Here is a 20,723-nt window from a genome sequence, read left to right as displayed (position 1 = left end):
GGGGGTCACCTCGAGTCCTTTCTCCTTCGGGGCAAACTGCCACCGGCTAGCCATTGTCCACCACAAGCCCCAGCACCAATTCCCCAAAGCCTAGCAAGCTTTCCTAAACGAAGGTGGGTGGGGGAGACACACTTGGACACCGGGCATCTTAGCTCCACAGAGGGTGACCCTAAATAAGAATGAAGCAGAGCCAGGTAAAGCCCATCCCACCTAGAGGGTCATAGGTGGGTCTGTCTAGCCAGTCATCTGAGTTCACTCTTAAGGTGTCTGTTCTTCCCCTCAGCCCTAGCCTCCCCAAACGGCTCTTAGTAAGTACTTCAGGTTAAAAAAATTCTGGAGCAGTTAACAGAGGCTGGTATCCCTTTCTCAGAGGGAAAAGGAGTCTTGCTCTTCATTTGTTTACTCAAGGCTGATTGGAGTGGCTAGGAGCTTGGCTAGGCCAAGCTCAGCCCTCACAGATACTTTCTTTGCATTGCTGTATTCCTGGTCAACCCTCAAAGTGATTAAAGAGCCCAGGCTTTGGAATCTAGAAAGACTGGGGCTTGAATCCTGAGACTACCACATTCTAGCTGTGTGACCAGCTTACTGAGGGTCTCTGAGCTTTTGATTTTTCCAGTATAAAATGGGGTCAATAAGACCTACTTTTCAGGGTATCAGTATGATGATGCTGGACACGTGCTCAGTAAATAGAGCCATGAATTGTATCATTTATCCGTGGTCCCCAACCTTTTTGGCACCAGAGACTTATTTTGTGGAAGACACTTTCTTTTTTTCCCTGTGGATTGCAGGTTGGGGGGTGATTTGGGGATGATTCACACACATTGCATTTATTGCACATGTCATTTATAATCTAACGCTCCTGCTGGTCTGACAGGTGGTACCAGTTCAGGGCCAGAGGTTGAGGACCCCTGATACGCAAAAGGTAAATCAGAAGTGCAGGTAAGAGCAACCTATACTTCTGTGGTTAATTTCCAAAAGGAAAGCATTTCACCAGACGCTTAGTAGCTCTCAGTGGCACGGAAAGGCTCCGGGCTCATACTACAGAGTCGTAGTGTTTTACCAGTGCTGGATCTCAGCTCTGATCTACTCCAACTCCCTCTTTCACAGAGGAGGAAGAAGGCGATCATGACTTCCCAAAAGTCACACAGCAAGTTAATGGCAGGACCAAGCTAAGACCCAGGACCTCTGACTGCAGTCCTAGAACATCATTGTCCTAGGGCCACTTCCTGAGGAAGGTGTGACCTGCTAGGAAAAGAAAAATTAAAAAAAAAAAAAGCAGGCATAGCAGAGGAAGGGAACCAAAAGTGCCTGGTGAATCCATAAACAGTATGAGACCCTGATCGTGGAGACGTGGTTGGATCTTTACAGTGAGGGGGGCACTTAGAAATGTGGGCGGGCTGGGTGAGCCCCGTGAAGTCAGCATGGTTCACCCAGTAAAAGGAGGCAAGGAGAGGGCTGTGCTTATAACCCCACCCCCCAAATGCTTCCCTGGTGTCAGGGACCGTGGCAAATTGGACGTGTATTATTCTAGTTGAATCCTAAGATCAGCGATGACTTCACATAAGGGAAACCTGAAGTTAAGTCAGTGGGCACACAGCTAGTAAGTGGCAGGCCCAGGACGCCAACAGTTTTTCTGATTATAAAACCTGAGCTCTTATAATGAATGCTTCACACGCAAGCAAGTTGCACTCAAAATGAATTTCCACCTAGTGTGGATTAACACTGAGTTTTTAAAGCTCATCAACTTTCGCATCTTTAACTTCCAATAAAACAATGCAACGGACATTCAGCAGGTCCCTTCTCTCCACAGAACCTTAGCAGACATTTTGTTGGCAACCGGTAAAAGCCTTTCTGAGACAAAGAACTCAGCCAGAGGTGGGGATTAACCCATGGTTTCCAGCCTCACGCCCTGACACAACCCTCCTCCTTTTTTTCTATATAAAAGATTCCCCTTCTGTCTTCTTTAATGGGCAAACCAAGGACGTTCCAGAGATTTTTGCTGTTGTTCTTAGAGAACTCTGTTTATCACATAAATGTGGCTGTGACTCTTTCCTCTTCATGAGGTCCTCACTGCATTCTTTTTTCCTTCCTCTTTTCTTTAAACTAAAAGTTGAAATCCTTCACCAATGTGCAAAAAATTTATGCCAGAAGAAACTAGTAACCCAGATACCTAGCAAAAGGGAGGGCACACATTCTGAATGGCACGATTCTTATTTCATGATTAGATTAATTAAAGTGACTGGTGTAAATCCCTTGCACAGTGTGGAGAAGAGACCCCGACGGCTAATCTCACTGCCATATGCTGTGGCACTTTGAAAACTGGGGAGGATGACTTCAGCTTGGAATGTTTTTATGGGCTAAAAATATACCAACAACAAAAAGCCAACGGCAGGACGAGTCATGCAATAGGACTCAAGTTCACATTCTTTAGAAATTTCTGAACACGATGTTTTCTGCCAGTGCCCCGACTCCAAAAATGCCCACAAAATAAATTCCTGTCTCTGCTTTTGAAAAAAAAAGAGAATTAGTCCATGCGGTTCTGACCACATGAATGCTGTGTGGAAAATTACACCTCATCAAGGTGGGTGGAAAGACCCCTCATGTGTAACCTCTGTGCAAACAGAGTGTGGCTGCCTGTCCTGCAAGGGTGATGGGGACAGTTTAACCTCTGTCCCTCAGCCATCATCCGGATGCCTCTGGAGTCAGGCACTGATGGCGAAGGTCGGATGGAAACCGACCAGCCATGGGTGGGAGTGAGGGTCCCTGAAAGGGCTGGGTGCTTGCCCCCTGTCCACAGCATTCCTGCTTTCTTTCCTGCCTGGTTGTTGTCCTTGAGCCACGCTTTCCCCAGTCGCCACTCCCTGAATATGAAGCAAAGGAAGCAAATTGTTACTTACAATCTGTTGCCATGCCAACGTAGATGCATTTTTTAAAGCGACATTCCTGGCACTGATTTCTTGTAACTTTGTCTATGACACACTTTCCTTCATATTTACAGGAATAGGATGGATGGAGATTTTTCTGAATGGTTCTTCTAAAGAAACCCTACATGAAAAAGAAAGACCCAAGACAGCCATTTCAGATTGTCTAGAAATAAAGGCCCGCCAGCATTTTGCATCTTCCTACCACGGTGGCTGGTTTTGGACCTCACCTGTACACAGGCCTGTAGCTCTACCTGTTCCAGTACAGGCAGCTGACCCAAAGTGAATCTAAGTAGGTCTCAATCTGAGGAGAGGGAGAGGTCAGAAGCTGTGGAGTCATCATCTTTTTGGCATTTACTCAAAGCTAACGGGAAAATTGGTGTTCACACTTATGTTTTGCAAACAGTGAATCATATAAATAAATTATATTATTTCATTTTATAGAATGCCACAGTGTCAAAGTCTCTCAATCGTGTCTGTTTCTTTGCCACCACAGGGACTGTAGCCCACCAAGCTCCTCTGTCCACAGGATTCTCCAGGCAAGAACACTGGAGTGGGTTGCCATGCCCTCCTGCAGGGGATCTTCCCCACGCAGGGGATCTTCCCCACTCAGGGATTGAACTTGGGTCTTCTGCCTTGTAGGCAGATTCTTTACCGTCTGAGCCAAGCTTTGAAGAGGTTTGCTCTTTATACTGGAGAACAAAAAAGCTAGATACTTGTGATGCTCTGTGAATTAGTAATATAATTATCTAGTATTTAAATGCACGTGTTAACTGCCTTTAGAGATTTAGTTTAATTCTGGTTTTTGACTCTTGAGATGGCCGTGACCAGCTCAGATAGCCCTTAAAACAACAGTCACTGGGGAGGAGAAAATTCCAAATTCTTTACCAAATTTTCCCCAAAGCTCGAGGCATTGACTTCTCCTTTTCTAGCACCCTGTTTCTCCAGGGTCTATAGACACTTGCCCTAAAGTTCAGTGTTTCTTCCTCTCAAGGCACAGGAGAGGGCCACCTGAGGAAAGAAGGAGGTTCCAGGCCTAGGTGACTTATGTAACACCCTCAAGGCGGTGTCACATGAGAACCCTTTCTGGACATGGTACTCAAGTCATAACAGCAGAAAGCACTCCTTGTGAGTGGCGCGGCGCAGAGTGCTGCAGACAAGTGCCACGGCCTCCGTCTCTCCCACAACCTTCTGAGGTAGGCACTCTTAATATCTCCACTGTGGGGATTAAAAAACTAAGCCTCAGACAGGTTAAATCACTTGCCCCAAATCACATGGCAAGTACACGCTGGAACTGGAACCTGGGAACTGGACTGCAAGTCTTACTTATTTAACTGCTCATATGATATAAACTTAGTCCAGTTTTACTGTATTATTTAAATGTTTTAGATGAACATACTATAAACTGTCCTTTCTCACCCACTCTCAAAAAACCACATCGTTGTATGTTTTAGTATATATTAGCAAGGCACAACAGGTTTTAAAGGACGTTGCCTGTTAAAGCTTAAAGGAACCTCCAACTTGGTTGCATAAATTGGACTTAGATGCCAGCTGATCTAGTGAAAGTCGCTCAGTTGTGTCCGACTCTTTGCGACCCCAAGGACTATCCAGTGCATGAAATTCTCCAGGCCAGAACACTGGAGTTGGTAGCCATTCCCTTCTCCAGGGGATCTTCCCAACCCAGGGATCGAACCCAGGTCTCCTGCATTGCAGGCAGATTCTTTACCAGCTGATCCACCAGGATTAAGCCCAAATTGTAATTATCCCATTTAACCGGCCCTGGCTTTGATTATGTACATATACCATCTGCATATTCCTCACTCAGACTCAGGAACTCTTCTTTACAAGGAAAAGGTCTGAGGAAGGGTTTTCCATCGGGCAAAGCAGAGTAACCTGGAGGAATGGCGGACTGAGACTCAGGGACTCGGCGTCAGGGCGCGTGTGCTCATCCCTGGTCACTTCTGTTACTCAAGTCCTAACAGAAGAGCTGTTGTATTATATTTGGCTCTGCATCCTTAAACACTGAGCCCATTAGTTTGAATGACGTTGACGAACTGTCATAAGAGTCCCGAAAGCACACATGGGGCAGCGGCTGACATGTGTTTCCTGGGTGTCCATGGTGGGCTGTCCTGCCAGGCTTGGACGTCAGGGCCTGCAGAGGGAAACAAGCTTCCCCGCCTGCCCCCTCCACCCTGTACTCCTCCCTCCACCCCCCACCCCTACCCTTCGAGGGTTGCACTCACTTGAAAGGCAGAAGAAACAGAGATGCTAGCAAGAAGTCAGATGTCATAGGCAAGGAGGAGGGCCACTGGCTGGCATCCTCCTTCTGGTTTCCCTAGAGGTGGCAACACTGAAGGCCGGGGCCTCCACGAGCATGCTGACCGCTGCTCTGAAGTTGGGAGACTGTTGCCCTGAAGTCAGGAGACCCTTCCTCCCTCATCTGCTCACACTGGCTCGTGTCCTGGGGCGGGGCCCACGGAGGAGTCAGACAGGAGCAGGGAGGGGACGAGGTGATGAACCAGAAGCAGACGTAATGAGCATTTTTCCAAAAAGGCTTCTCTGGGAACCTTTAGAAGGAATGAATGAAATAACTGATGCATGGCTTATTTTGAAAAAAAAAAAAAAAAAGTTGAGGTAGCACGCTGTGCCATTCTTAGTGCCATCTTTTCTGTGGCTCATCTCGCTGCTTCTTCTTGGGCACTTCATGGACCAGATCATTTTTAAGGCTCAGGCTTCCCCTGAGGCATGATAGAAGCAAATTTTGACACATGATGAAGGAACACTTCATTTGAATAAATGTCCAAGATGGTAGGTTCCTTAATTTTAAAAAGGGAGAAACATCAACTTTTGCGAGTGAACTTGGATAGAAAATATTTACTTATAAAAAAATCTTTTTGAGACAAAAGAGATGTCTCAGGGACAGAGTAAGGACATATCTTTCACTGATGAGTTGCTGGTGAGCAGAGGTTTTGCTTTTATAAATTGACATTAGACACGTTTCTCTGCATTTTGAGAAGAACTGAATCCATTTCTTAGTGGTCCAGATGATGCCGTAATCAGCGCTAAAAAGTGATTTATTGTAGGAGCATAAACTTTCTTTCTACAAAAGATGCATGAAAACTGGCCTATCCCAACGGACGGAACATCTGATCTGGAAGATTTCCACTGTCTTCCAGGCAAAAACAGGAAGAAAAGAGTCCCTCGGCACACTGTGAGTAGTGGGTAGAAATGCTTGTAAATTATAGGTTTGAATAAACAAGATTTGAAGTGCAACTTTTTTCATTTTTGGCCACTTTTAAAAGCCCTGTTTCATTTGAACATCTCTTTTGCTTTTTTTCCAAGATGCTCTGTCCTTATGTTAAGTGATCTGTGTAACTGCCCTTGGGTTTCCCAGGTGACATAAGAGACATGGGTTCGAACCCTGGGTCAGGGAAGATTCCCTGGAGAAGGGCATGGCAACCCACTCCGGAATTCTTGCCTGGAAAATTCCATGGACAGAGAAGCCTGGCAGGCTGCAGTCCATGGGGTCACAAAGAGTCAGACACAACTGAATGACTAAACAGCAAACAGCAGCAGTGAGCATCAAGTCCTCTGCAAGGTACACTGGGTTTTTAGAGTCACTTTGGGAGCTGAATGTTAAATGGAATTTTCATTAGAGTCGCTCCTAGAATTCAAAATTTGTCATTAAAAACTGATTTGAGAGAATCTCAACACTGCATAATCAGGTAGGTAAAAGCCTTCTTAACTGGGGCTAATTTAGAAAAAAAACCCATTTGAATCGCTGAGCTTTTGGAATGAGGGAAAGCATCTACAGAAATGGTTTTAGCAGTTTCAAACAAAGCCCATAAAATTGGCCTTTCAAGAGACAGTCTGCAAGTTTCCCAATTCATAAGCAGCCACAACTTATTTGTAAATAATGTCATCAAACTCCTTATGATATTATTTTCATAGATGTAATAGCAACCTTTAGCCCAATCTTTGTTAAAAGGTTACAAATTCTAGATCAAAGGGGTCTGGATGAATGAGAGCAATATTATATCACATTCCCAAAAAAGAGTCTTGCCTTGAGACCTTAAAAATGACCTCTTTTCACTGGATATATCATCTTAACACTTTAGCAGGCTACATGTTTCCTAATTTTGTGCACAGAAAGAAGGGAGTTTGCATGGAAAATCTTCCACGAGGGAAATGACACCCATCAGTATGAACCGAGCTAACACGTTGAATTTGGGGGTCTAGGGTCAAAGGTTAGGAGAAAAGGAGGTAGTTGGAGGAAGGGAAGGAGAGGAGAGGTGGTGAGGTAGGTGATGAATGAGGAAGACTGACTTATGAATTTTAATATGATTTTTGCTGCAAAGTTTGTGATCATTTCATTTAAAATAAGGTAAATAAAACGTTCAACAACAAAATTAAAGTCTTTCTCTGACTTACTACCTCTTTTATTTTTATTTATTTATTTTTTCACTACCTCTTTTATAAAACATCAGCTGAATGCCCTGGGTTAAGCTCTGTTTACCTTTACAGTGAACTTTACCTCCTGGCTTCCCTGATGGCTCAGATGATAAAGCGTCTGCCTGCAGTGCGGGAGACCCGGGTTTGATCCCTGGGTCGGGAAGATCCCCTGGAGAAGGAAATGGCAATCCACTCCAGTACTCTTGCCTGGAAAATTCCATGGACGGAGGAGCCTGGTAGGCTACAGTCCATGGGGTCACACAGAGTCGGACACGACTGAGCAACTTCATTCACGTATCTCCTAGGCTAGGTTGTTGGACCAAAACGTGTTTGCCAGAAACTCAACGTCATGTTGATAATGAAGATGTAAGTCTGCAAATTCAGGGTCACTTTCCTCAAGCACACTGACTGTTGTTTGCCGGCGTATTCTTGTCCAGTGTCTCCTGCAGGTGAGTCTGGAGAGGATGTGATTACTGAGGGACAACCAGCATTCACCCAGGGACTGCAGCCTGTGCCAACAGCCGGTTTGGACAGTTTCAGCACAGAATTGAACCTAAGCAGCCTCAAAGATAGTCCCTAATGGAGCCCTGGAAAGTGAGCATATTCAGTCGGGTTCACACTGGCAAACGGCTCGGGGTTGAGGCCAACTCTGTCCCCGGAAATGCTCGAGATAAAGCAGGAGGAGAAATGGTCATTTCTTGGGAGGGTAACACGTTATAAAATATCAATGCGTTTTTAAACTGAAAAGGAGCCTTTATCAATTTCTTTTTATTTAATCCATTTTTCTACCTGTTGGATAGCATCATAGACAACAGTGGACGTGAGTCTGAGCAAACTCTGACAGACAGTGGCCAGCGTGCCTGCTGCAGCCTGGCGTGCTGCAGTCCGCGGGGTCGCAAACGGTCGGACACCACTGAGCGACTGAGTAACAGCGCCACCAGATCTCACACTCTCGCAAAACTTCATCTAGTTATTTTCAATTTGAAAAAAAAATTGTCTTGAATATGTGCCTCCCCCCCCAAATGAAGAGGTCCATCAGACACCCGGGTGATCACAGCCCATGAATGTCGGGGTTTGGTTCGAATTCAAACCGAACCTTCCGGCTGCGTTCCGGAAGCTCCGGGGAGGGGCCGTCCCGCAGTTACCTTGCAGCCTTCGCACGTGATGCAGCGGTAGTGGTAGCCTGTGGCTTTGTCACCGCACACGACGCACAACTCGTCCTTGTCTAAGTAACTGGGGATGTAGCCTGTGGGGAGGACAGAAGAGGAGGTGAGAAAGACATCATGTTCAAGTCAGAGATGCCACAGCCAGGAGGAGGACTGGGGAGGACCAACGGAGGGCGGAGGACGGCACGACCGAGTTGTTTTATGCGTTTTAACACAACTTTTGCTTTATGGTTTGCACATTGTGATCATTTAGTTTTAAATATAGAAAGTAAATAAAACACTGAACAAGAAAACATTTTAAAAGTCTTTCCCACCCTCTCCTTCCCACACTGCCCTGCCCCGCCCCGCCCCGTCATGTCCATAAGTCTGCTCTCCATGTCTGTGGGAAGGAGAGGGTGGGACCAATGGAGAGAGCACCGTGGAAACATGTACATTACCATCGGTAAAACCGACAGCCAGTGGGGATTTGCTGTATGACCTAGGGAACTCAAACCGGGGCTCTGGGACAACCTAGAGGGGTGGGATGGGGTGGGAGGTGGGACGGAGGCTCAAGAGGCAGGGGACATATGTAATCAGTTCAGTGGCTCAGTCGTGTCCAACTCCAAAGTATTGGAGTTTCAGCTTCAGCATCAGTCCTTCCAATGATTATTCAGGACTGATTTCCTTTAGGATGGACTGATTGGTTGGTCTCCTTGCAGTCCAATGGACTCTCAAGACATATGTATACCTGTGGCTGATTCACGTTGATGTATGGCAGAAACCAACACGATATTGTAAAGCAATTATCTTCCAATTAAATATAAATAAATTTTAAAAAGTTTTTCTCTGACAATACACTTCCTCAGTAGATTTCTCCAGGATCTTAGGTCACACTTGCAGAGTTAGTATCAGGCCCAGGATTTCTGAGTGCCTTGGAAACAGCTGTGCACACTCGCTGTGCAGGCAGGAATGGCCCTTGGAGCCAACGGGTGCAGCAAAGAGGCCAGTATTTTATTTTAAAATACTTAATATAAGTGAATTCATCATTTTTGTTATATGTAACATTATGAGTAATTATTAAAAAGAAAACATAAGGTCTTTTAAGAGCTACCTGTTCTTTGTTCCTGAAAGATTTGTTCCATGATCACACCCCAATCACAACTTAGATTACTGAGCTGGGGAAACAGTTTCTTTACTCGTCCTAATGCTGTGATACAATAGGTCCCTTGGGTAAACCATGGGTTTTCCACACTGATTAGACCTTAGAATCATCCTGCTTAAAACCATGGAATCTTATGGGGAATTCCACGCGGTCCAGTGGTTAGGACTCTGCACTTTCACTGGTGAGGGCCCAGGTTCAGTTCCTGGTCAGGGAACTAAGACCCCACATACCACATGGTACAGTCAAAAAAGAAAATTGAATCTTGGAACCAACCATTTAAAAATACTGAATCTGAGACCAGCCCCCTGAGAATCTTATTTCAGTGGTCTTAGGGTGTAGAAACACAGGCACTGAGTTTCCTAAACGTTCTCTGGGTGATTCTTATGCACATCTAGAATTGAGACTCCCTGGGCTGGGTTTATACGGAGGGATCCAGAGAGGCCAGGACATGAGACACATGGGGTGCCGTGGATCACAGTCTCTTTCGAAAGGCTTATTTCTGAACCTGTGCTTAGGGGACTTGATCCCTTGGCAATCTACGTACCATGCAATAAATTAAGAAAACTTTATAGCTGGAAAGGCTCTGAGAGAGCAAGTAATTTTGAGATGAACCGGTCTTCATCAGTTTGGCCTTCCTCAGGCTCAAACCAGAAATTAACAGCAGAGAAGAAAGCCCAGATCTTGACTTCTGGCTCTCCGAAAGTGTTGGTGTTGGTCTTTTTCTTTTTTTCTTTTGGTCTTTTTCTAAAAATAACTTCAAAAGTAGAATGAATAAGGCCATCTAAAAAAAAAAAAAAGGTTCTGCAGGGCTTCCCTGGTGACTCAGTGGTAAAGAATTGGACACAGTTACCAATGCAGGAGACACCTGCTGGGTCCCTGGTTCGGGATGACCCCACATGCTGAGGAGTAGCTAAGTTCATGTACTACAACTACTGAGCTTGTGTACCCTGGAGCCTGTGCTCTGCAACAAGAGAAGCCACCATGAAGACAAGCCTGCACGTCGTACCTAGAGAGCAGCCCCGCTCACTGCAACTGCAGAAAGCCTGCACTGCCACAGAACACCCAGCACAGCCAAAAATAAGAGTGAATAAACAAATACATTTTAAGAAAAGGTTCTGCAAACTCGTGATGTGATGACACAGCTCAGCAACTGGGTTGTTGTTGTTGTTCAGTCGCTCAGTAGTGGCAGACTCTCTGTGACCCCGTGGACTGCAGCACCCCAGGCCTCCCTGTCCATCACCAGCTCCCGGAGCTCACTCAAACTCATGTCCATTGAGCTGGTGATGTCATCCAGCCATCTCTTCCTCTGTCATCCCCATCTCCTCTGCCTTTAATCTTTCCCAGCATCAGGGTCTCTTCCAGTAAGTCAGTTCTTTGCATCAGGTAGCCAAAGTATTGGAGTTTCAGCTTCAGTATCAGTCCCTCCAATGAATTTCAGGACTGATTTCCTTCAGGATGGACTGGTTGGATCTCCTTGCAGTCCAAGGGACTCTTAAGAGTCCTCTCCAACACGACAGTTCAAAAGCATCAGTTCTTCAGTGCTCAGCCTTCTTTATGGTCCAACTCTCACATCCGTAATTGACCACTAGAAAAACCATAGCTTTGACTAGATGGAACTTTGTTGGCAAAGTGATGCCTCTGCTTTTTAATACACTGTCTAGGTTGGTCACAGCTTTTCTTCCAAGGAACAAGCATCTTTTAATTTCATGTCTGCAGTAAATAGTGGTTTTGCTTATTACGAAACAAATCCAACTGTGATAACACTTTTTATTACTGCACTCTGAGCTTATTAAATTCCATGACACAGGAAATTAAAGACACGAACAGAAGCTATGTACTTCCCACCCGTGTCTGCCTCTTTCCTTTCCTTGTACACAATGTCGAAACACAAGAAATGCTTCAGAGAGCAAATCCAGTTTCATAGGTACCACAGGTTCATCACAGAAGCACACAGAGCTTCAGAGAAAACCAAAAAGGCCTGATTTGTTGGGATGTGGAGAGGCTGAGAAAACAAAATCATTCTTTCTCTTGATCATGGTCTTTACGAACGTCTTTGACTCAGGAAACCCTTACTGTGTCCAAAAAAGATCAGCCAGGTTGAAATGACAGATGACTTACTATATGTTTTATCATGACATTTTCATCAATCTTTCATTAAACTGGGTCACGGAGGGCTTACTTTTCAGGAAAAAAACCTTTGAGGAAACAGAAAAAAATGAACCTTTTTCATAATGACTGTGCTCAGACTTGATTTTAGAAGATTCTCCCTTTTGGGAGGGAGAGAAATGAGTTCAAAGCAAGATTTGGTAAGGCACAAGGATTATCTTTTTAAACATCACAGCTTTTCTTAGTTTACTTTAGCATCATGCAAACATGAATCATCTGTTGAGTTCACTTCAAATGTTTCAAAATTCTCATCAGACATTAAAAAAAAAGAGAATTCTGGGAGGGATCTGGGCAGAGAAAAAGGAGAACTGAGAGATCTGTGTGTTCATCCAATCAGTCGTCTATTTGTGAATTTAGAAAACATTTATTTTAGCAGCTGCCACTGCGCTTGGGCTTCCCTGGTGGCTCAGACGGTAAAGAATCCCACCTGCAAGGCAGGAGATCTGGGTTTGACCCCTGGGTTGGGAAGATCCCCTGAGAAGGGAATGGCCACCCACTCCAGTATCCTTTGCTCAAGTGTTCCATGGACAGAGGAGCTTGGCGGGCTATATACAATCCACAGGGTCGCGAAGAGTTGGACACGACTGAACAATTAACACTGTACTTAGTGCTTGTAATATAAAAACAACTAAGACACGGTTTCATCCTTGCGGAAGCATATGTGTAAGCAACTGAGTTCTGTATTTCCAGTCTTGGTTATTTCTCAAGGAGAGAGAAACAGCTGAAAATGAAGGAAAAAACATGAAAAGATGCTCAATGTCATTGCAAGGAAATGCAAATCAGGGTTATACTGAGGTACTACTTAACACCCTCTAGGTTGGTTACGATAAAATGGCAGATAATAACACATGTTGGTGAGGATATGGAGAAATCAGAGCACTCGTATATTGCTGGTAGGAATGTGAAAAGTGCTTTGGAAAAGCACTTTGGCAGTTCCTCAAAAGGTTAACACAAAGTGACCTACGACCCAGCAATCCCACTCTGAAATACATGCTCAAGAGAGCTGAAAACATGTGTCTGTGCCTTATGGCCCAGCAATCCCACTCTGAGATACACACTCAAGAGAGCTGAAAACATGTGTCTGTACAGAAACTTGGACAAAGCAGCACCATGCACAATATTCAGAACGTAGAGACCACCCAAATGTCCATCAGATGATGAGTGGGCAGACAAAATATAGTATATTTGTACAATGGAATCCTATTCAGTCACGAAAAGGAAGTAAGTACTGTTACACGCTACAGCATGGAAGAACCTGGAAAGCACGCCATGAAAGAAGCCAGATACGAAATGCCATGTATCATCTACCTCTATTTCTGTGAAATATCGAGATTACGCAAATTCATAAAGACAGAAATTAGATTAGTGCTTGCCAAGGTCTGGTGGGAGGGGAGAATGGACGATGACTACTGAAGGATACAAAGTTTCTTTTCAAGGTAATGAAAGTGTTCTGGAATTGTGCAGTGTTGATGGCTGCACAACTCTGTGAATATACTAGAAACCACTGAGTGAAAAAAACCCTGTTTTGGGGACTTCCCTGGTTAGGGCTCTGTGCTTCCCCTGCAGGGGACTGCAGCTCAGTCCCTGGTCACAAACTAAGATCTCACATGCTGCATGGTGCAACAACATCAAAAAAAAAAGAAATAAATGGAATTAAAAAAGAAAACCATTGTTTTGTATGGACATATTTTGCATAAATCTATGACTTTTATAGTATGTGAAACATGTCTCCATAAAGCTCCTAGTAGAAAGCAAAGAAACCAGGAGAGAAAAGAGGTTCCATTCAACAAACATATATATGAGGGGATCCCATGCCAGGCAACATGCCAAGGAGCTGAAGACAACCAAGTCTTAATTCTTGGGGCAGCTTTCAGTGTTTTGGGGGAAACAGACAATCATGGGTCACCTGCCTATGACATGGTCAGGGCTGGGGTAAGTCTCCGAGTCGCCCTCCTGCCCAGCCGCGGCCCAAGTCCAGGATGGGCACTCTCAACCCTCCCCGTGCTTGTCAGTGGCAGCCCTCAGCACCTGGGGCATAACAGGCGTGAGCTTTCCCCTTCCTTAGACATGGTCTCTGGTTCACTGCAAGTGCTACGGTTCCAGCGAGGGGGCAGGGATCATACGTCCACGCTGAAACCCTGGTGTCCGCCCCTGGTTCCTCTGATGGACAGCATCACAGTTTCTGCAGATCACTGCTGCCAGCCCTCTAGAGGGGAGAACACGGGGAGGAGGCCTGTATCTAGCACGTGCAGACAGGCAGGGTGGCAGTCTGGAGCGGTGCCCGAGAGGCTGAGGGTCTCCGCGAGGGCTTCCAGAAGAGCTAATAACGCAGACGCAGGGCCCGGCTTCCAGCTTCATGAAAACTGCATTAGGATGTTTGAACTTTGGTTAAAAAACCCCCAAACTCCACTCAAATGAAGATGTCCAGATTCAAGCTCATCTAAGACGTGGTGATCTGGGGGCAAGCATGCTTACTGATCAGCTAGATTCCTGCTTGCTTTGATAGCTCTCATCACAGGGTTTACTAGGGCTAGGACACAGGGCTAAGGAGAGCTGAAGGGCCATATGTGTTCCCACAATGGAGAAATGAAAATCACTATGTCTAGGCCAGTTCGGTTGAGACACCATCACCGAAAATGGAGATCTGAAGTCTGAGTCTTATACATCTTGCTCAACTGTCTACTTTGGGCCATGAAAACCACTGTTGGGACTTCCCAGGTGGTACAGTGGGTAAGAGTCTGCTTGCCCATGCAGGGGACACGGGTTCGATCGCACGTCTGGGAAGATCCCACATGCCTCGGAGCAACTGAGCCCGTTAAGCTAGTGCTCTAGAGCCTGGGAGCTGTAGCTACTGAGCTCGAGTGCTGCAGCTACTGAAGCCCACGTGCCCCAGAGCCCGTGCTCCACAGCAAGAGGAGCCGGTGCCCTGCAACTGGAGAGCAGCCCCTGCTCGCAGAAACTAGAGGAGGCCCACATGCAGCAACAAAGACCCAGAGAAACTGAAACTAAAAGTAGATAAATAAGATAAATATTGCAACTTCCCATGCATTAAAAATCCACTATTCATCACACTCAAAAAGAGTCATTGCTTGCTGGTTAGGTCTCTCCTTTTCATGATCGTAAACCCCAAACCCCAAAGTAGTATGCCACTGTCTGCTGCTGCTGCTGCTGCTGCTAAGTCACTTCGGTCGTGTCCAACTCTTCGCGACCCCATGGACTGCAGCCCACCAGGCTCCTCCATCCATGGGATTTTCCAGGCAAGAGTAGTGGAGTGGGGTGCCATCACCTTCTCCGATGCCACTGTCTGCTAGGCAACTCAAATCTAAGGAGAAATACTAACAAAATCTACAGGAAAATTCACAAGGTGTTGATTTACTCTACACACAGTTTTTGAGGGGTGGAGTTCATTCTTAGGAAAAAGAAACAATAGCTCCAACAGGGATCTGTGTCCAGAGAACCAACTAGTGATCAGGTGTGTAGGAGTCAGACATACTCTGGAAATATGTTACATTACAGTGATCAGTCTCTAGGGATCAAAACCAACATGTACAGGGACGTCCCTGGTGGCACAGTGGGAGAGAATCCACCTGCCAACGCAGGGGACACAGGTTCGGTCCCTGATCCGGGAAGATCCCGCATGACGCAGAGCAACTAAGCCTGAGTGCCACAACCACTGAGGCTGGACACGAGAGGCCGGAACCACAACCACCGAGCCCACTACTGAAGCCCTCACGCCTGGAGCCTGAGCTCCGCACCAAGAGAAGCCACTGCCGGGAGGGGTCCTCGAACCGCAGCTGGAGAGCAGCCCCGCCGCAACCCGAGAAAGCCTTCATCAAGCAACAGAGACCCCTCGCAGCCAAAGATAGACAAACACATAATTAAACAAGTAAACAAAATGACTGCGATATAAAAGAATTAAAAACTGTGTACATTAGTTTCTTATAAAGTCCAGATTTTTTTAAGTAAAAATTATACAAATAATAGAATTTATTGTAGAAAAATCGAAAGACGTAAATTAGCAAAAAACAAACTTACCTAGCAACTTTCTCCCACAGAGATAAGTACTGTAGCATTTTGATGTTTCTACATCTTAAATTAGGATCTTTGACTGTATGTGGACATATGCGCCTGTGTGCACTGAAATGCATACTCACAAAACACAGTCACCCAATTACTAAAAAAATGCATCTTCCTGGTAAAGTCAGATGGAATATACATATCCATGTTGTCAGGAAAGCTACATCTTATTGTGAAATTAAATTTTCTTATTGAAGTACAGTTGCTGTACAATATTATATAAATTACAGGTGTCTAATATAGTGAGTCACAACTTTTAAGGGTTATACTTCATTTATAGTTATTATAAAATATTGGCTATATTTAATGTGTTGTTACTATGTCCTTGTAGCTTCAGTTCAGTTCAGTTCAGTTCAGTCGCTCAGTCATGTCCAACTCTTTGCGACCCCATGAATCGCAGCACACCAGGCCTCCCAGTCCATCAACAACTCCCGGACTTCACTCAAACTCACCTCCATTGAGTTGGTGATGCCATCCAGCCATCTCATCCTCTGTCGTCCCCTTTTCTTCCTGCACCCAATCCCTCCCAGCATCAGAGTCTTTTCCAATGAGTCAACTCTTCGCATGAGGTGGCCAAAATACTGGAGTTTCAGCTTTAGCATCATTCTTTCCAAAGAACACCCAGGACTGATCTCCTTTAGAATGGACTGGTTGGATCTCCTTGCAGTCCAAGGGACTCTCAAGAGTCTTCTCCAACACCACAGTTCAAAAGCATCAATTCTTCAGCGCTCAGCCTCCTTCACAGTCCAACTCTCACATCCATACATGACCACAGGAAACACCATAGCCTTGACTAGACTGACCTTTGTTGGCAAAGTAATGTCTCTGCTTTTCAATATGCTATCTAGATTGGTCTCATCTTATACCTAATAATTTGTGCCCCTCCCCCACCCTATTTTGCCCCTCCCCCCTTCCCCACTAGTTTGTTCACTCTGAGTCTGTTTCTTTTTTATTATACTCACTAGTGTGTTGTATTGTTTAGATTCTGCATATAAGTGATCTCATACAATTTTTGTCTTTCCCTGTCGGACTTATTTCCCTCAGCATAATGCTGTCCAACCATGTTGTTGCAAATGGCAAAAGTTCATCTTTTTTTATGGCTGAGTAATATTTCCTTGTGTACATATACCACGTTTTCTGTATTCATTCATCTGTTTATAGACACTGAGGATGCTTCCGTATCTTGGCTATTGCAAATTATGCTGCTAAGAACATTGAGGTGCATATATACTTTAAAATGAGAGTTTCTGTTTTTTTAAAAATGTCATTATTTATTTACTTATTTGGCTGCACTGGGTCTTAGCAGCAGCACTTGGGAACTTGGTTGCAGTGCTCAGGCTTCTCTCTTTTTGGCTCAGAAGTTGTAGCACATGGGCTTATTTGCCCCGGCATGTGGGATCTTAGTTCCCAGACCAGAGATTAAACCTGTGTCCCCTGCATTGGAAGGTGGATTCTTAACCACTGGACCACCAGGAAAGCCCCAGGGTTTTGCTTTTTTCTGGTACTTATCTGGGAGCGAAATTTCCAGGTAATATAGTAGTACTGCTACTAAATACTAGGGCTTCCCTGGTGGCTCAGGTGGTAAAGAATCTGCCTGCAACGCAGGAGACCCAGGTTCAATCCCTGGGTCAGGAAGATTTCCTGGAGAAGGGAATGGCAACTCACTTCAGTATTCTTGACTGGTGAATCCCATGGACAGAGGAGCCTGCTGGGCTACAGTCTGTGGGGTCGCAAAGAGCTGGACATGACTGAGCAACCGATACACATAGTAGTTCTATTTTTAGTTTTTTTGGCGAAAGCTCCATACTATTCTCCATAGCGGCCGCACTCATTTACATTCCCTTCAACAGTGTAAGGGATTGATTTCCTTTTCTCTACATCCTTGCCAACATTTGTTGTTTGTGTTCTTTTTGATGACAGTCATTCTGACAGGTGTGAGGTGATATTGTGATTCTGATTTGCATTTCCCTGGTGATTAGTCATGTGGAGCATCTTTTCACATACTTGTTCTCCATCTGCATAGGGAAGCTACATCTTGACTTCTTACACCCAGAGGTGATGTGCATTTTGTCAGATCAAGTGAAGATGGCAGAGATAAAGGAGAGAGAGCTACAGGTCTTTTCCTTCTCATCTTTGAGAACCAATCGTAGTGCAACTGGACACTCTGTGGCTTGAGGGACACGCCTTGGGAGGGCTGGAGACCACCCGGCAGAACTAGAAAGATGTAGGACCCTCCCCCACAACCTCATCACTACCTTTCTGCTTTACTCTTTGCCATTGGCAGTAGGGCACTGAAGATTTCTTCCTGTCTGTAGCTCAACAATTTATGTGGAAGGTTGAACTGTCTGGCCTTTAAAGTTCTTGGGAACCCTGGAGTCTCGTGATAATTCAATGTGTGGGTGGAATGGATGCCTTCTGTGTTCTGACTGTGAGTCTGAAGAGTGGTTTGCTTTGCTCTTGTATTTCTCCTAGATTATCTTCATGGAGAGTGGGTGAATAGGTGATTATGTCTGTAGTTAAAACATCAAAACCTCTACAGAAACATCTACTTAAGTGGTAGCAGTTGCACACTAGTGCACCCCACCCATGTCCTTCTTTGCTCCAAAATATTAACTCAGAACCATCTTATTTACCCAAAATAGTCACCACAGGCAACAGGACATCAGTCACTATGCCTGGGTCCATCATTCATCATCAAATAACTGTCACCAGGAGTGAGATCCCAGCAAGTGGAGAGGTGGGTGGGGAGTCTCTTTAGGCTACTGAATACACTTGACACATCACACGGTAACCAGTTCTCCTAGCTGCGTAACCACTGCCTTCTCTCCCCTCTCGGGGTCTCCATCCTTTTTCTTCCTCGTGCACGCCAAGCAGCCACATGCTGGCTGATACATATGCCCAGCTGAGGAAATGCATGCTGCCGGGAGTGCGCGCTCACTGGTGTCGGTACGGAGTTCTGCCTGGAAACAAATGTGAGAAACACAGCCCAGAGGCCTCGCTGTTCACCTGAGCACTGCATCTGTGAACTGTCCCAAGGGACTGACTGCTAAAGAAGCATGGTTAAACAAGGCCCATGACCACATGTGACAGTCCAAGGACGATGCATTTTGCCTAGCTTTTATGTTCTCAGATGCACTGTATCCTAGACTAATCAACTGTGCTGTCACTTTATCAAGGATATTAGTATGAAAGCAAACTCCGTCTGTTCGTTCAACAAAGGACCAGGAGAGTTTTTTTTAGTGAACACTTGCCAAGCATTAGTCTGACTAATTGCCAAGCATTACTCTGCACTAAAACAGATCGACATGCTAAAATATTACTAACATTTTTTTTTTTACTTTTTTGGCTAAGAACTTTAAGATCTAATTCACATAACATACAATTCAACGGCTTTTAATATATTCACAGAGTTGTAAAATCACACTGTCATCAGCTTTAGAGCATTTTCATCCTCATCCTAAGAAAGTCTGTACCTTTAGAAATCACTTCCTATCCCTCTCAACTCCCCATCTGCTCTGCTCCAAGCAACCACTAATCTATTTTCTGTTTCTACCTATTTGCCTATTCTCGACATTCTGTATAACTGGAATTGTACCACATGTATTCTTTGATGACTGGTTTTCACTGAGCACAATATTTTAAAAGTTTATCCCTGTTGTTTTTAAAAGTTTGATTTTAATTTTTAAAAATTTGGTTCTCAGAGGGACTTAGAACGTGAAAGGGAAAGCTGTGTGCATTCGTGTCAGAAATCATGCAACCGGAAGCAAGCCTGGCTTCTTGTTTTGCATTGGGTGGGATTCACTTGGTTTCTAGTTAATGAATGGGTAAGAGCAGAGGGCTGGCTAGTCTAACTTTTTTGAGTGGATTATAACAGCATCTCAGGCCCTAGTAGAAGGAAACCCCTCATCGCCTTGGTGGACACACAGTCCTTAGGAACAGAACGTAAGGCAGACCTTGCTGGTAGGTGGAAAGGAGAAGAAGCTGCCTCGGAGGGTCGACCCAGCAGAAGGAGAGGGGAGCTGAGACCAGACCATCTGCTCATCTTCCCTTTCAGATAAGACCCCTTGCCTGGCACAGCCGTCCTGGTGTCTGAAAGGAGCAGCGGTTATCACAGGTGGTGGGAAACCCCTTGGGTCATTCAGAAAGGTGCTGGTTCATGGTGAGGTTAAGGCTGTGGACCCTGAGCAGTTAGGGTGGGGCTATCGGATAAGAATATATTTTTATACCCCCAAGGAAGCTAAACTGTTAGCATGTTCGGTCACTCTTCCAATTTTACCTGGAACTTTCTCAAATTATCCCACAGCTAGGTCTTTCTGATTGAAGCTTTCCCCCCACAGGACCTTCAACATCATGTTATTTCTTTATATATTAAAAAAAATCTTGAACAGTCCATCGCTTAGCTTTTTCCCAACATAATAATCCTGATTTATGTTATGTTTAATTCTTGGTATTAGATACCAAGTTTTGCATCATGTTAGTATGTAACCCTTTGATAAACACCATATTCATTCATCCATCCATCCATTTACTTAACAAACATGTATGCTCCAGTGTGTAAGGAATGGGGTTCAAACTTGAAGCAGTGTTAACTTTCAAGGTCTGCAGTTTCCCAACAGAGCTGCCCAGATACTCCCATTCAGGGAATCTTTCCTTAGAACAGCGTGTCTTTTCTTTACATCCTGCCCTCTGACTGGCTGGGGTGAAGATACAAGAGGTGCAAGTCTTCAAACTCTACTCAGGAAGGCGGGGGAGGGGAAGAAAAGGGGAGGGAAGCAGAAAGGAGGCCGGGTCAGAGGTGTC

General features: G+C 45.1%; 2 protein-coding genes across 6 annotated transcripts in view; one reads left to right on the top strand and one right to left on the bottom strand.

Annotated features, from left to right (window-relative positions):
* The window catches only part of NR1D2 (nuclear receptor subfamily 1 group D member 2), a 138,729-nt gene extending 135,362 nt beyond the window's left edge, over positions 1-3,367 (top strand). Inside the window, exons 8-9 of one of the 2 annotated variants that reach the window (XM_070781680.1) lie at positions 875-922; positions 2,999-3,367. In XM_070781680.1, the coding sequence (XP_070637781.1) occupies positions 875-912 (38 nt within the window). In that variant the 3' untranslated portion in view covers positions 913-922; positions 2,999-3,367. Of the gene's footprint in view, positions 1-874; positions 940-2,998 lie in introns of both variants that reach the window. The other variant, XM_070781681.1, reaches the window with a different exon arrangement.
* The window catches only part of THRB (thyroid hormone receptor beta), a 436,468-nt gene that overhangs the window by 19,965 nt on the left and 395,780 nt on the right, over positions 1-20,723 (bottom strand). For all 4 annotated transcript variants that reach the window (XM_070781685.1, XM_070781684.1, XM_070781682.1 and 1 more), the window contains 2 exons: positions 8,519-8,619; positions 2,898-3,045 (listed from right to left, as the gene is read on the bottom strand). In XM_070781685.1, coding sequence (XP_070637786.1) covers positions 2,898-3,045; positions 8,519-8,619 — 249 coding nt within the window. The remainder of the gene's footprint in view (positions 1-2,897; positions 3,046-8,518; positions 8,620-20,723) is intronic.

This window comes from Bos indicus, chromosome 27 (genome assembly GCF_029378745.1).
Source record: "Bos indicus isolate NIAB-ARS_2022 breed Sahiwal x Tharparkar chromosome 27, NIAB-ARS_B.indTharparkar_mat_pri_1.0, whole genome shotgun sequence".
Classification (NCBI taxonomy): Eukaryota; Metazoa; Chordata; class Mammalia; order Artiodactyla; family Bovidae; genus Bos; species Bos indicus.
The sequence above is the reverse complement of the archived record's forward strand: the minus strand, read 5'-3'. Positions and strand labels throughout refer to the sequence as shown.